The sequence below is a fragment of the Dermacentor andersoni genome, chromosome 1, assembly GCF_023375885.2.
Source record: "Dermacentor andersoni chromosome 1, qqDerAnde1_hic_scaffold, whole genome shotgun sequence".
Lineage (NCBI taxonomy): Eukaryota > Metazoa > Arthropoda > Arachnida > Ixodida > Ixodidae > Dermacentor > Dermacentor andersoni.
In genome coordinates, this window is record NC_092814.1 from 323,644,386 (window position 1) to 323,661,363 (window position 16,978).

The 16,978-nt window shown below is 45.1% G+C and overlaps 1 protein-coding gene and 1 pseudogene across 1 annotated transcript; one reads left to right on the forward strand and one right to left on the reverse strand.

Annotated features, from left to right (window-relative positions):
• The first annotated feature begins 4,502 nt into the window (after positions 1-4,502).
• LOC126516885 (putative nuclease HARBI1) lies at positions 4,503-6,100 on the forward strand (annotated as a pseudogene).
• Positions 6,101-7,208: 1,108 nt separating this feature from the next.
• On the reverse strand, positions 7,209-8,844 carry LOC140219249 (uncharacterized). Its single transcript, XM_072289055.1, has 2 exons — positions 7,890-8,844; positions 7,209-7,724 (listed from the first exon to the last, which is right to left on the reverse strand). Exons 1-2 carry the CDS (start codon positions 8,157-8,159, stop codon positions 7,209-7,211), a joined length of 786 nt encoding a protein of 261 aa, XP_072145156.1. The 5' UTR covers positions 8,160-8,844.
• Positions 8,845-16,978: the final 8,134 nt, after the last annotated feature.

Sequence of the window (16,978 nt, forward strand, 5' to 3'; positions counted from 1 at the left end):
AGCCTCAAAATGTTTCCAGACTCCGAAGATCGATGTTGTACTGATAGTACCGGTGTTCGCGATAGTATCGATACCACTGGTACCAGTGGTATTTGTTGCATTCTCATCGCAATATGTGTTGCCCGTGTCATGTTATCGATTTGTAGCGGTGAACGGATAAAGCGTGCTACGCATGTGCAACCTGGTTCCACCTGTATAAATATGCGTACGCCCTATGATCAAATGTGTATTCGTTGTTCCGAGAGCTGCCCGGTGGGCACGTCGTAATAATGGACGAAGGATGGGATACCAGCAGGGGTTTTGAAGATGGAAACTACAAGAGGCCCGATGCTAGGCAAGCTCCGGGTGTGCGATCCGGGGGCAGCAGAAACTTGCACGTTTTCCTCGAGCGTTTCCAATGCTTTGTCGCTGCGAACAACCTTGCCTATTTTTGACTGAGCCCTAAGGATAGCTTGTACCGTTTAGTGCTTGTGTCTAAGCAATATTCGGCACTTACGCGTATCTTGCCTGTTTTTTGTTTACCGATGCGCGCGAGGCAATTTCACTTATAGAAACGGATGTTCGCATGCACGTGACACAACTTTCTAGGCATGATAGTAACCAGGGAACGGTACGAAATGCTCGTCACGGACACGGCGAGTATCACCCTGTTTCGAAGAACTTGGCGGTATACATACGTTTGTTTCTCCCAGTACAATACTGCATGCTTCTCGTGACAATCTGGTTGTGTGTACCCCAGATAAACGCGCATACTTAATTCGCCACTATAAAGATCTGTGTGGAGCGCTAAGCTGGACGGACGAGCAGCAAAGGAGCCAGCTGTGGAAGAAGTCGACGGCGCTCGAGCCATTGCAGATGATGATAGTTTAAGCGAAATCTGAGAACGAAAGCACAGGGTTCGCAAAAAAAGCTTCGCTGCAAAAAGCAGTCCACCACCCTCAGAACGCATAGCCAGCATCAAAAGCTTACGGACCACGGAATCTGAAAAAAATGGAAAAAAATGTTATTTCTGCACCCTAGGCACGCAGCTTGGTATTTGAATTTACAGCATGTGCTGGTCTAAAGTAAACACCTGTTTTGCACAGTTTTACTGACTGTGGGCCTAGCTGCGTTTAAAACCTCGGCAGCGCAACCTTTTGACGGAGACTGCCACTGAGCACCCGTATTCTTTTTTATTTATTCTGCACACATCTTTGAAAATGTGTGGTACCCGCGACCCTGTGTGGTAAGTCCCCGTTCATCAGAAGTCGCACGCATTTTTCCGAACGATTTGGCGAGAAGCGTGAGCGTCTGCAGCCTTTCCTCGCACTAAATAACGTTCGGCATGGTTGTAGTTGTAAAGGTTCGCTCGCTGCTACGAAAGCCGTGCCTCATGTTGTCTGAGCCTCGCCGTTCACGCGTCTGGTACGGCAGGCTACATCATGATGTTGCGCACTTTGCTTGGCGCACTCGTTTCGTAGCAGTTCAACCGTTGCTGGGCTCGGATAGGAAAGTTGCGCTTCATATGTTAGTTCGACTAGCCGTTCAGTGACGCACATTGCTAGACATTCCTTTAGTTGGACTCCGCTGACGAACTCGAGACTAAAACGGTGGTTCTCATCGTTTGAGAGCCCGCTGTTCATGCCAGTCGCAGTGCAGATCTAGCTTTTATGTAGCGCGCATTGGTGCATGTATTTGTATTTGCGGGTGTGTACCAAAGTCGGTAGTTACTGTGCAAGATGGCACAGTAACTGCCGACTTCACAGCACAGTCATCATCATCATCATCAGCCTGGCTACGCCCACTGCAAGGCAAAGGCCTCTCCCATACTTCTCCAACTACCCCGGTCATGTGCTAATTGATGTTGTCCCTGCAAACTTCTTAATCTCATCCGTCCACCGAACTTTCTGCCGCCCCCTGCTACGTTTCCGTTCTCTTGGAATCGAGTCCGTAACCCTTAACGACCACCGGTTATCTTCCCTCCTGATTACATGCCCTGCCCATGCCCGTTTCGTTTTCTTGATTTTAACTAAGATGTAATTAACTCGCGTTTGTTGCCTTACCCAACCTGCTCTCTTCTTATCCCTACCTTAACGTTACACCCATCATTCTTTCCATAGCTCGTTGCGTCGTCCTCAATTTAAGTAAACCCTATTCGTAAGCCTCCAGGTTTCTGCCCCGTACGTGAGTACTGGTAAGACACAACTGTTATACACTTTTCTCTTGAGGGATAATGGCAACCTGCTGTTCATGATCTGACGCACCCCAGCCCATTCTTATTCTTCTGATTATTTCAGTCTCATGATCCGGGTCCGTGGTCACTAAGTAGATGTATTCTCTTACCACTTCCAGTGCCTCGCTACCTATGGTAAACTGCTGGGCACAGTAACGGCAGCTTTATCTTGTGTGCGCCGTATCTGCGCGCATAATAAACCAGAACGCAAACATCCGCGAAACACAGCCGAAATTATATTGGTTTCAAAAATGTCCTGCAAATCTAAGCTGGTTGAACCATTTTTAACGCGGATAGGTCGGGTAAAAGAAACCTCAACGAAGGGGCGCGCAATGACCCAGACCATTTTCAACGTTCCACGTTGATAATTGTTATGGCCACGTACACGGCGTGTTCACATATGAACAGTTCTTATTTTCGAAATTATTTTTGAAATATCACGGCGCATGTTTTTTGCCGTGCCTTGTATCATTTCTCAAAAGGTTGTGTAATACCAAATCTTAGCTTATTCATCTTAGGATCACTTCACCGAAGACGAATTTGAAAGCCGAATCCTTTGGAATTACACCATTCAGAAATGAAGGCTCGATGCATTACCAAGCCTTCTTGTATATCAGGAAACACGCCTTATGGAACTTATGGAAGATTATGGAACTAGTACCCCACCATTGGTTCCTATAGAGCCTAGAGCGCACGCGTGTGTTTTAAAGAAGTAAAAGGTAAATATCCAATATCTACATACAAAGCGTACGTTGTTCCAATTTCTCTTGGCGGCGTTGAAGTTCAAATGAAGCCGATAAAAAGGTGCCGTTCGAGATAAAACACTCCGTTAGCTCGCTTGAGCACACCACCTCCACCGTTTACGCCGCAATCGAAGTGATCGCAGTGGAAGGAGCTTCGATAAAACTGTGCAACGTGCATACCGGCAGTTATTGGAGTGACTCATTTATGAACCTCTCCTATCATAAACGCAACAACCAAATCCTGAGGCGCGTAATGCACTGCGCGCAAAGGGGCGAACGTTCGGAGTGTCTCTTAGCTGTACCCCGGGCGAGGTGCCGCCACTGTCGGCGGCCGGTAGTAGCCGAGAGAAGGAGCGCCGGCGTAGGAGGAGGAGAGAGGTGTCGTTACTTTTAGATCATTGAGGGGTTTTAGGTGGAAGACTTTAGGTGGCAGAGGTATTTGGCGCCGTCCATCAGGAGGGCGGGAAAGTAAATCTGCTTCCCTAGCACGACATCCTAGGTCACAGCGTGCCCGCGCGCGCAGATCCAGGAGTCCCTGCCCTTTCGCTTCTCCTCTCATCTCGTCTTCCTTTGCCCTCCTTCACAACTCCCTCACCTTCGACGGTCACCGCGCGCGCCCGCCGGCCGGCCCTGCGCCAGCTTAGCCCGCTGCTGGAAGTTTCATGTTCCGTTATCTGCTGTTATTGGGAAGCGTGCGCTGCTGTGCCTGGACCGGCTGGGCATGTCAGTTTCGTGGTCCTCGATAGCTGTGCGCTTGCGCTTCGCGATGTTTCACCCGTTTCATGGCTCGCACCGCTCGTGCATCGTGCAGTGGTACACGAATACCTCAAAAACAAGCCCTGCAAGGTCCTTCAGGATGCCTAAAGACAACGAGTGCGCCAACCCAAGGACATCAGAAGGCGCATGTACACGAACACAGCCCTGTCCATGTGTGTGCTCCATGAGTCTCTGGACGTCGTTGTGCCTTGATTGTGCTACACGTCCCTCTTACAGGTAGAGAACGCTGACAAATAGATGTTCCTTCTCATTGTCACCTGGTCTATGACTTGTATTTTTCTGTGCCAAGTCTCATTCTGCAACTTCGGTGACTCGCCCAGCTTTCCATTCCGCCCTCAGTGCTTTTTCTGTGTGTCAAGTTCTACAAACATCCTAACAGCTGAAAAATTACTGTTTGTGTTTGTGTATTGTCTCAGTAATCGCCGATGGGAAAACCGCGCGAACAACCTTCATGTGTAGGCATGATACGCCTTTTTTTTCTTCTGGAAAACATGAGCATCGCAAGTGTCCTGTATGCCGATTTTTGAAGTTCCTGTTTATTACACAAAGGAGTTCCCAGTAGGAATGACTTAGTGCTTTAATCCCTGTATTCAGAAATGCGCCTTGACTCGAACTTGACTTGCGGCCGCCTCAAGTCGGCGCCAACGCGCATCATAAACCTCCCTTGACCTGAAGCGCCTCCTCGCGGCAGACTTCACTTGATCAAGTACGCGAAAACTTCAAGACAAGGCCAGCGCTACCTTGAAGTGGGCTTGACGGGTTGAGGAGCCATGGCGGCTTATAGGAGCGACGTTGCCAGAAGAATCAGCGCGTACGAATTTGCGTGTAGAGCATGTGATGTCGTCTTCGGTGATGCATTTTACATGCAAACTGGGCCACGGCCATGGATGCGCGACAGATTGAACCCGATGGAGGTGTACGACGACGAGGAGTTTATCACGCGCTATCGCTTCACGAAGCAAACAGTTCGTGAGCTGCTCGCCTTTGTGCCACTTGAAGCGAGCGGCGACAACCGAGGATTGCCGCTGACACGCATGCAGTAGCTGCTTGTGGCACTGAGATTTTACGGCGCCGGAACCTTTCAAATTGTGAGCGGAGACTTGGTCAATGTGTCCCAGCCCACGGTGTGCCGCACGGTGAAACGAGTGACGCGCCTTCTTGCAAGGCACCTGTTCCGAGCAGTCGTCCGCTTCCCGGATGCCTCACAGCTGTCAGGTGTGATGCGAGATTTCAACGAGATCGCCCACTTCCCCGGGGTGACGGGCTGCATCGACGGCACACATGTACGCATAAAGAGTCCCGGAGGCGATGACGCAGAAGTTTACCGCAACCTCAAAGGAGTGTTTTCTATTAACGTTCAGGTAAGCCCTTTCTCCCCATGTGTAGGGATCGTACGTAAGCGATTAGTTTTGCAGAAACGTAGAAGCAGCGGTAAAAGTCATATTACAATTCTCGCATGCTGCTTTAAGTAACTATGTTACGCGCGTCATATTCATTCGCACGCTATATTTGACGGAGAGACGGTACGAGTGCCGCTTTTTAGTCGAATGTGTGGTCTCAACTGTAGCGCTGCGGCAAGGACGAGCTTCGCTTGCTGATCACGAAGCAACTGATATGATGTGCGCGCGCACATATTTTTATTTCACAACGTAAGAAATGGGCTATCATACTTCTGTCCATCGTGACCACTACAAGCTGTGCAACAAATTCCGTATTTACATGTGCCGTGGCAAAAACAGGGCGGTGAATTATGGGCCACATGAAATTTTTAGTTAGTTGAAAATTTCTGCGAGATAGCCTACAGTTGTTTTCAGATTTTTATCTTCCGTCTTTCTGGGAGGTAAAATGTACTTACAGTTGTTGCAACGACAACATGCCGTTCCTGCACTCATACTCTAGTTTTTTTTTTTGCAGGCGGTTGCCGGACCAATGCTGCAATTCTTCAACGTTGTAGCGAGCTGGCCGGGGTCTGCCCATGACAGTCGCATATTTGACAATTCTAGAGTACGAGCTATCTACGAACAGCACCGTGTGCCTGGTCTGCTGCTTGGGGACATGGGCTATGCCTGCTCTCCTTTCTTGATGACCCCCCTTGCTGAACCAGGTCCAGTCAACTCACCAGAAAGCAGGCAAGTAATGCCTAATCCTTTCAGGGGTGTATATGATAGGTAACACCTCTCTCCATAATAACATACTATGTTTTTGTAAAGCTATGCAATACGCCTGAGGTGTATTACAGTGAGTAGCTGTAATGCATAAGCAACACGTTCCTCTGTTATCTGTTGCTGCACCAAGAGCACACAGATGGTGTCGCCTATATAGCGCGAGATTGTTACAGTTCCGTTCAATATAATGGTCGGTAATGAAATATGGCTGGGCAGAACGAATGCAAATCTAGGAAGGTGTTACATCATTTGCAGGAAATAGAATGTATTTGTAACCATTTAATGTAGATCTGTATTAACTACACAGAATAAAAGCTTTGGAACAATATAATGTACAGTGTGTATTCGAAAACTAATTTCATTGTATTGTCATTTTATCAGGTACAACAAGGCGCACATCAAGACCCGCAACTCCATAGAAAGGGCCTTTGGAGTGTGGAAAAGGCGCTTTTCATGTTTGGACATGAAGCTGCAGCACAAGCCTCGTAATGCAGCTCGAATAATAACAGCTTACGCTGCCCTGCACAACGTGGCCCTCCTACGAAGAGAACCCGAGCCACTCGGTCTCCATGTTCCCACCAGCCGATGCAGACGTACAGGAAGAAATACTTGCCAAGAGCACCTGCCAACTGTTAATGGTGTGGGGGACAATCTACCTGGCATGCGTGCACGGCAACTTCTTATCCAGAGAAGTTTCTCTTAAGATTGTTGTTTGAAATCCACCTCAGTGTTTCTGAATAATAGGGGTGTGTGAACAGTGAATTTTGAGACTGAATCGAATGGAAATCGTGCAGAATCAAATCGAATGGTTTTGTAATAATGAAGAGGCATTAGCAGCATTAATATAAAACAATGCTCACAGCCTAGTATAGTCAGAAAGGTTCTGTCATTACATAGCACATTATGAAGTGTTTATTAAAAGCACAAACAGAGCATCAGGAGCAGACCAGTAGTTTCTTTGTATGTACAGAACTCTTTAGAGTGTGCGAATGGTCACTGTATAGCCTGTAATGTATGGCTACCGAAGCGACGTAGCCTGTTCCACTATCCGAGTTCTCATGTTTTATGTCTATACTATGCCTGAGGGGTAAAAACTTGCCGTGCTTTTGCTCCAATTTTGTTCAATTGGGCGCAGTTGATGTTTTGAAATATTCAAAAAGTGTCGAATATTCACACACCCCTACTGAATAGTTGGGTAATGGGTTTAGGGTTCTTCTATGTGTCGTGTGGCGTCTGTATGGCACTACAAACAGACGAAATGTAAAAAGACCATGTGTGTTAAAAACTCAGTTACTGATTAGACACGCAGCCTCAGGGTGTCATGCAGCTTTTATTCATCCCATTCAATGTTGCGTGCTCAACTTGCTTTTGAAGATTCAATATTTCTGTTTTGAGCTTGTGCTCTTCATTCCTTTTTTTTAAGTTATCTACGTGCTCTTCTTGCATCAGACGCATTCGCAACTTGTGCTCCTTCCTGAGCAAAGCAATCCTGACTTCATTTTCAGAAGCCAAAGTTTTCTCGAGGAGTGCCATCCTGCTTCTGGGTGGCCTCTGACTTGTAGCTTCTCTGGCTAGTTCTGGCTCATTCTCCTTGTTTGAGTCAAGAAGTTCTGGCGCAGCTGCAGTGTCATCCACAATGGGTGAACTTGTAGCGTTCAAGTCATTACCCATTGATTGGTCGTTTTGTAGATGGCCAGGGCTCCTGCGCTCCTCTGAAATGATCATTAGTTCAAAATTATACTCATCATGCAGCACACTTTGCATCACTGAATGTAAATGCCACAACAAATTGCTTTCGACATATTCAGCTGAGGGTTTTGAAAAAGCCTAAATGCCTTCTAAAGACATACGTAACTTCTCCGCACTGCACAACAAACAGGCTGAAGGTACTAATTGCACATACATGTATTCAGCATCAAAGCCTCAGAAAACACGATAAACTGGGAAGTGGTTCCTCCCACTTTCCTCACAGCAGATTTCCTTCAAGTTTCATGCCACGAAAACTTTGCAATGTGTTTCATGAAATAGTACTATACCATAATAGTCATATGTTGGTTCCACTTCTCCTGTTATCATGGGCTGCAGGAGCCGAACAACAGGCTCACTGTCGACTGGGGGGAGGTAGATTGCGCCATCCGAGTCTTGTTCATTTGGTATTCTGGTGGCCATGTGGCCTACCACAGCCCCAACCAAAGCCGACAGCGGTGTCATGCCTCCTGCAGCAGGTCCTCCTCCTGAAGAAACGCGCAACAGTTGCAACATTCTATGAAGTACATTTATGAAGTGCTTTGAGTGGGCCCGTACACAATGCACATTCAATAAAAATGTTCAACATATTTGATTTCAAGCAGGTTGCTGAAACTGCTGTGACCCACTTTTTTACTCGCATCCTTTCCAGTATTGCATGCAAGGTATATTACAGTATTACATTGTACCACATTTCATGTTCTCTAATCTTTGAATAAATGTGTTAATATTTTCCTAGTACATGTATTTTTGTTACCTGCATTGCCTTTCAGCGTATGTTTAGAAGACCATGTGGTATTGCATAAAATGTCACTGCTGTATTGTGGATGCAATACACAATGCTCATTGAGGCTGTTCTGAGTCTCGCCGAAAAAGGGTGCAGCAAACTTCTATGCACATACAAACAAGTAGGCAGGCTGTTATAGTAATAGGGCATTTCAGGAGTTACAGAATGTGATTCAGTGCCAAATTTTGTGAACTGGAGCGTGTCAAACTACTGCTAAGCTGTTTTTGCCAGCATACAATTGTGTCGCGGTACCAATAAAAAGACGTTACTTTTCAGAGCAGTATAATGAGCATAATATGCTGTTTGAACAGCTCGCTTGTTGCATAACTACTTCTAGCCTAATGCCTGCGTTTAGCAAACCTAAGCTGTGTCTGCTCGTGTGTTACCCTACGCCCCCATGTGACCCCCATCATGTGTTCCAGCATATGCACCACGCGAGAAGTGCTTGCGCATCACGTTCATCACTTGGAGGAAAAAGCTTTTGTACCGTGCACCATTTCGGCCCGCTGCAAATCTCAACTCTACACGAAGCACACGTGTAAGCAGTGCAGTACAAACGCGCGAAAAAGTGGCAATGTTAATTTTCGTGACAACGTCGAAACGCGGAGACATAAATAACACGAACATACAGTACGATGCACTGTTCGTGTCACTTATACGTAGCGGTGTGCCGTTGTTTTCGCAGTCAATGACGCGAGTCTCGGCAAGCATGCAATCACCGAAGCCAATGTACTGTCGACACCACACACACAGACACGCAGTTTGACAACACAATTCCAATGACCTACACAATGGTGCTAGTCTTCTACGTTCCATCATCAATAAAAGATCGCTTACCCGTCTTGTGAATTTTTCTTTTTTCTTCAGAATTCTCCTCTTTCCATTTCTGCTTCATGTTTCCCCAACATTTCTTCAGCTGCTTGGGCTCGCGAGGCGTGACACCAATCTGTGTGTTGTACTCCACAGCGAGCTTCTTCCACGCCACAGTTTTCGCGCTCAGTGATGCCACGTCCGTCTTTTTACATTCTAGAACTTTTTTATGATTGTTACTTAAGCTCAAAAGAAGCGACTTCTCCTCGGATGTGAAGCGCGGTGCCGGTTTTCTCGAGCCACACGGTGCTGTCGTCTCCTCCGACGCCATTTTAAATGTGACCGTCGAGCGGCAGTGGATTGACTTGGATGGTTATGGCTGTTTTCGTGCGGTTTTCTTTTATTTATTTATTTTTTCTTCCAATGCCTGTCTGTAAACGGGCACCTAGCTTAACCTTTCAGGAAATCGTCGGTTGTATAGATATATGAGATATTATTACTGTCATTCAATCTGGTAACCTCGCTCCCAGACACACCGCGGCGTAGCTTGGGGTTGACTTGACGAAGGAAGGCAGCGAGAACGTTTATGAAACGTGATCGCTGCCTTCAGCGTGTTCAAGTCGGGTGTAGTCTTGAGCAGGACTTGTTCAAGTCAAGGCGCAGCTTCAAGTTAAGGCGCATTTTTGAATACAGGGGTAAGTGACGTAATTTTACTGCTAAGTATCGCATTCGGGGTGAAAGAAAAGTCGTGTTGTTGGCTTATTTCACCTCGTCTTTGATTGAGGAACAGGCCTTTCTGCGAATCTTTGTTATGTGCTGCTGCAAAAGCTGACTACCTTCTGTTCCCCATTGCCACCGTTACTCAAGTTGTGTCCAAGGGGGAAATGATGTGATAATGTGTATTTACCTTTTTAGTACAATGTTATTTTTGTTCTGCCATGTTCTTTTCATTTCGTTCAGTAGTAATCAACATGTCACGCATTTCATATACATTTGTGCAGGTTTATATGTGCTGATATTTTTTTTTGTATGACTTTCAATAAAACAATCTTGGCATTTTATTCTATTCTTTAGTTATTTTGCGTGTCATTGTTTCTATCAATATACCAGTGAATTTTTCCTTTCTTCAAATGTCATGAATATGTCATACACGTCGTTCAGTTTTGTGCAATATCTCAGTGAGTACATTGTATAACAGAAGCTCTCTGTGCGCATATCAGAAGTTCTTCTACACTTGGGTCTTTAGGGCATTATATAGAAATATTTTATATGCGTACATGATACGGCCCTCGCATTTTCTTGACTTTTATTTTTTTTGTTAATTCACTACCTGGGAACTTTTGTGTTGTTTAGTAGTCATGTACATCATGCATTTTTCACTTTTGTTCGTTTTCTGGGTTTGTATCATACCAAGTCATGCGAAAATGTTTGTTTTAGGAAACGGAAGTCGATAAAACAGCCAAACATCCATTTTATTGGAAGTGGAATTTATATATGTATATATTACCGAGCATCCAACGTGGACAGCCTCGAGGAACCCACGCCTGTACTCCGAGAGTACTCGGTCATTTTAGACAATTACAGATGCAGTAGGAAGCGGTAGCCCGCGCCGCAAAGGGTCTTAGCAGGAAAGAATTTGTAGCATCAAGACAACTACAAACAGGGCCGCACCTCAACCTTAACGTGCTAAGTAAAATGCGCCCCCCCCCTCCTCTATAAAGGGACAAATGTCCATGGTGCAATGATAAACCCACGTTATACCATACAACATGGGCATGTCAAAAACTGACGTCGTCACAATCATATCACACTCAAGTGCGAAGCTATGGGAGGAATCGCTGTCCAGCGACCACTGCGAAGACCAGCTAGGTCTATTGCGGCGTGCGCGACGGACAGCAGAAGACAGCGGAGCCCTGGACTGCATGGGGCAGCCGACCATTGCGATAGGGGACGGACAAGGCAGCGGGCGAAGACCTCTGGGGAAGACACAAGCAGGAAGACTCCCCTGAAGAATCCGCCCCAGCCGCAGAATAATAAATAATCATCATCATCATCAGCCTGATTACGCCCACTGCAGGGCAAAGGCCTCTCCCATACTTCTCCAACTACCCCGGTCATGTACTAATTGTGGCCATGTTGACCCTCCAAACTTCCTAATCTCATCTGCCCACCTAACTTTCTGTCGCCCCCTGCTACGCTTCCCTTCCCTCGGAATCCAGTCCGTAACCCTTAATGACCATCGGTTATCTTCCCTCCTCATTACATGTCCTGCCCATGCCCATTTCCTCATAAATAATAATAATACTTTATTGATGACTTGAGAATCATTACAGTGGAAGAAATCGCGCCTGCCAAAGCCACAGTGGGCTTGAACGGCAGTGCCTGGCAGACAGCGACAGAGCCATCAGAAACACATTAGACAACAGTGAGAAAAAAAAACACAAATGACAGGCTTCCCATCACGCATTAAAGTGTCTAAGAGCCTTTCTAAGACCATATTTCGTTTTCACATCTTGTATGCTTTGAGGGAGTAAATTAAACATTGCTGGGACATAATAGTTACGGAGTCTTCGACCATATCTCGTCTTACAGCGGGGTGTAACGTAAGGATTCTTTGGTCTCAGGGAACGAACAGGCACATAAGGAATTTTATACTGACTTATCCAAAAATGCTTTAAGATAAGTTTCTAGCAGCAAAGAATTGAAATCAGGTAAGGACAAAGTTTTCAACACATCAGATTTGGGGGAGACATCATAAGCAACATGCTTCAGAATGCCACGAAGGACGGAGTTGACCCGGTTTACCAAATGTTGAGCGCCATGACCATATGTAGATATCCCGTACCGGATCACACTGTAGCATAAGGCATGTGCTACAAGCTTTCGGACAGACAATGGCATGTAAAATTTTATAGTATACAAAACACAAGACACTGCGCGAAGTTTTTGACAAATATATGCGAAATGAGAGTTCCAGGATAAATCACTGTCAAAAAACACGCCAAGGTATTTAATTGAACAAGCGTATTGCACTGGGGCACACGAACAGGGATTGCAATGTGATGTGTGCAAATATAATGGGGACGATAGGGTAACTTGCTTGACAGGGTTGTGGAAACAGATTAGTTGAGTTTTGGACGCATTGATATGGACTACATTATTCTGAAACCAGTCCATCACTTTTGTTGTTGCCATTTGTAAAGAAGAGATGGCGTCAGTGTAACTTCGAGCGTATGAAACAAGGACAGTATCATCAGCATACTGATATAATTTGACGTTCACAACATTAGATAAATCGTTAAAATATAAATTAAATAATAACGGACTTAAAATTGAACCTTGGGGGACGCCAGCTTTAATTTCGGTCAGGTTGCTACGAAATTTTCCAATAGACACAAGTTGGTACCTATGAGATAAGAAGTTTTTCAGAAGCCGCAAAAACGCACCCCGAAAGCCTAGCAAAGAAAGTTTGGTTAGCAGTATACTATGGCAGACGCTGTCAAACGCTTTGCGGACGTCTAGAAACAATGCACAAGCAATCTGATTGCGTTCAAGTGCAGAGTTTAGTGTATCGGAAAAATCTTCAAGCAGCAACTGCGTACCCCGATTCGGCACAAAACCATACTGGCTAGGAGATAACACGCCATGATTGCTTGAAAAGCTGCTCATTGTCGTGAGCAGATGTTTTTCCAATATCTGCCCAATGCATGAAAGGATTGAAATAGGCCGGTAGTTTTCGATATTGTTACGTGCGCCACTTTTAAAAAGAGGAATGACCAGCGCATTTTTCAGATTATCGGGAATGATACCAGTGGTAATAATATTGTTTAAAATAAGTAGTAGCACATCTTTTATTGCTTCGAAAGTTCTGCGCAGCTCTAATATTGAAATACCATCAATTCCTGGAGACTTATTTGGTTTTAGACTGAAAAGGATTGATTTGAGGTCATGTTCCGAAAACATGGGAAGAAGGGCGGATTCTGAAATACTAGTCTGCAATGTGCAAATATATGGATGAGGTCTCGCTACACCAGACACTTTTGAAAAAAATGAGTTAAAATCATTAGCGGTGGCAGTACCATTTGAAGAAAAACGAGACATCAGATCAACATGGCGATTAGCGTTTACATCACCACCTCTAAGATTGTTAATTAGGGACCATGTTTTCCTGCTGTCACAACGAGCGTCCGTGAATTTCGCTCGTAAGTTATTACGTTTTGCAAGACGTATCATAGCATTGACCTTATTTCGAAGCTCTTTGAACCGAAGCCGCAAAACAGTACAATTAGGACTTCTCTTTGTTTGAACCCATAACAAGTCTTTTGCCTGTATTGCCGCGAGTATTTCTGTCGACATCCACTTTTGGTCCAATTTACGTTGTTTTATTTTACAGACCCGTGTAGCTGCAAGCCGGAAATCGGTGAACAGTGTTACAAAGTTGTGATAGGCGTCGCCTGGAGGAACAGTCATCAAAAAGTTATGCCAGTCGTGATTCATTACAAATTTTTCGAAAGCCAAGGGGTCAACAATTGAGATTTGTTTGATTTCGTTTGGAGCGACCAAGTTGGTAGTGTCATCTGTTAGAGAGCAGCAGACCATGTAATGATCAGCGAGTTTCGTTGTAATAACGGCAGATTTGACACTTAAGTTATGTGCACGTATATTTATATGATCTATGCAAGATGTGACAAGATGACCAGCAAGGAATTCTTCGCGTGTAGGTTCACAGATCGTGTTTTGCAAGCCCCATTTGGAAATGACGTCCAAATAATTGCCAACTGTCGTTGCTGAAGGGCGTAGCGTATCTATGTTGACATCCCCAATTAGGCAAACATAGTCCATTGACGACATCGAGGCCAGGGCAACATCAAGTTCATCCAGGAATATACGACCGTTGCAACACGGTGGGCGATAAACCGCAAGCAGAATTAGTGACAAGGAAGGTGCGCAAAGACGCACTGCCACAATTTCAGCTTGGGAAAACGAGAAAGTCAGCTCAGTTGTCGCCCATGTGTCCCGGATGAAAACTGCCACGCCTCCTCCCCTTTTAATTGGCCTAGTGTATGAAAAAACTTGGTATCCAATAATCTGATACTGATTGATGCAGTCGGACGGAATGTTAATCTCGGTAAGCACGATCACATCGAAATAGGAGTTCAAAGGAGTAATTAAGGCCTGAAAATGGTCCCAATGTTTTCTAATACTGCGAATGTTGACGTGAACAGCACGGAAGGCGCAACAATTAGGATTTGGAAAGAAACTAAGAACCTCGTTTAGATTAGTACATGTCTTGAAGGCAACTTTGTTCATGCTCATGCAATACTCTCGAGATCAGATGCCTTATTGATATACAGAATAGGTGCATCTTCATCCCTCTTAGCCAGTATCCTGCCGTTTTTGGTCCAAACGAATTTAAATTTTGTTTCCTTGCCCTTCTGCCTTGCCAGCCGATACAGCTCCCGTATACAATTACTACAGCTCAGTCATAATTTCACGAAATAACTAACCATAAACACAATATTTGCGCCGCGGTGTTCAAATTGCAACTGAAGTGCTTAGAAGGATCACTTTATCATACACCAAATATACTAATATATCTGCACTCCTTGCATGTTATGTTGCAAACTTTTTAATCGACCTTTGTATAAGAGGTGATCATTCTTAAGTTTCACGAAATTTTTAAAAATCGCTTGTGGCAGATAGCATAATTCTTGTTCTTGAGCTGCAATATTCGAAGAAGCGGACATTATTATACCACAAGACATCAATAGAAACACTATTTAAGGTAATTAACATTACTTCGTTAATTATGTTCTTAATTTTTTACCCTATAAAGTATATTGCAATTCACAAATTGTAGCCGGTGAGCTTGCAAGACGTATCCACTTAAAATTAATTTCCTTGATGACACCAGTTTTGAGAATTCTTTTTCCCCAAAATGGGACGAAATACGTGGGCGTTCCAGGTACCTTTGTGCTTCAATGTGAGAGCGTATTTTTTTATTACGTGCAACAATAGTGCATTCTTAATGCGGCTTCGATAGCGCATACCTCTAAATTTGTGTCATTCTGAAAAATCATTTGAAGTCAATACGTCTCGTAAACTCAACGGCTACAATTTGCAAGTATGTGCCATAAAGTAATTAAGAAATTAGTGATTTCGTTACTTATCTGATTATGTGAGTTGATTTATCTTCGAAGTAACGTCCGCCTACCTGAATAATCCAACTCAAGGACTAGAATTATCCGCCGTGGTTGCTTAGTGCTGGTGGTGGGCTACTAAGCACGAGGTCGAGGGAACGAATCACGGCCACGATGGCCGCATTTCGATGGGGGCGAAATGTGAAAACACCTATGTACTTGGATTTACGTGCACGTTAAAGAACTCCAGGTGGTACAAGTTCCCGGAGACCCCCACTACGGTGTGCATCATAATCAGAAAGTGGTTTTGGCACGTATCCAATAATCTCAGGACTATAGAATTAAGTTATCTGCAACAGCCGATGTTTAGAAATTCTGTATAACCTAAAAATTTTCTCCCTGAATAATATGTGACCTTCACGGCACGGTATTCGCGCTTGTGTCAATAAATCTATAGACTAAGTCTATAAAATTTTTGAGACCCGCCATGCTTGCTTAGTGGCTATGATGTTGCGCTGCTAAGCACGAAGTCGCGGCTTGAAATTCCGGCCACGGCGGCCGCATTTCGATGGGGGCGAAATGCAAAAACGCCCGTGTACTTAGATTCAGGTGCACGTTGAAGAATCCCAGCTGGTTAAAACTAATCGGGAGACTCACACTACGGCGTGCCTCATAATAAGACCGTGGTTTCGGCAAGTAAAACCACACGACTTCAATTTCGGAAATTTTCAGTGGCGCTACGTTTTACCTGAATACGGTGGAACTGAGCGCCAGGCAAGGCCGCAGTGGTATCAGTTCGGCGAGTCTCTTAGCGTGGGAGCAACCTCATGAAAAGTACGGCGTACTGAGCGAACCGTTGGAAACTTGACAGTGCCAAAATTCCCCTTGCACAGCCAAAATAGAAGACATCCCTGTACCCAAAGTGACTATTCAGACTATTTTATTCTATTTAGCCCACTTTATGTATACGTATACCCATTTCGAATGAGGCGCATAGTTTTCTTTCACGGAATCGGCGACTTTCACTCAGGGTCTGCAAGCCTAAGAATATACGCCAGGTGAAGATAGAATAATTTGGCAGCGAGACATGCGCTCGAAATACGTTTGTCTGCTTTTTAGGCTATACAATGATATCTGGGGCAAAGTAGTAATTACAGAAACGTGGCGTACCTCTGTACGCGCAGCAACACAACGTGGCGGACGTTCAGATGGTCGGAACGATTCTGGAATGTGCGCGTTTGGAGGAGAGCGGAATTGCTTGCACGGTAAATAGCAACGCATTAAGATACCCGCCGATGTGGCGAATAGTGGTTTTGGTGTTGCGCTGCTAAGACCGAGGTCGCGGGATGAAATTCCGGTCGCGGCGGCAGCATTTCGATGGCGGCAAAACACCCGTGTACCATGCAATGGGTGCAGGTTAAATGGGTGCGTGCGGTGAAAATTTACCTGGAGTCCACCACTATGGCGTGCTTCATAATTAGATCGTAATCTTGGCATGCAATGCCCCTGAACTTTAGTTCAACGCAGTAAGATATCATCTTAGTCGTCATAGCGGAGTAAAAAAAATTGAAGATCGATACGCACGTATTTAAACTAAA

What these genes read in the sequence shown, in the direction of transcription:
- LOC140219249 (XM_072289055.1), bottom strand. Translation starts at nt 8,159, where the DNA reads ATGTTGCAACTGTTGCGCGTTTCTTCAGGAGGAGGACCTGCTGCAGGA. An exon ending in ATTGCAAAGTTTTCGTGGCA is followed by an intron (nt 7,725 to 7,889) that starts TGAAACTTGAAG and finishes GAAGGCATTTAG; the next exon opens with GCTTTTTCAAAACCCTCAGC.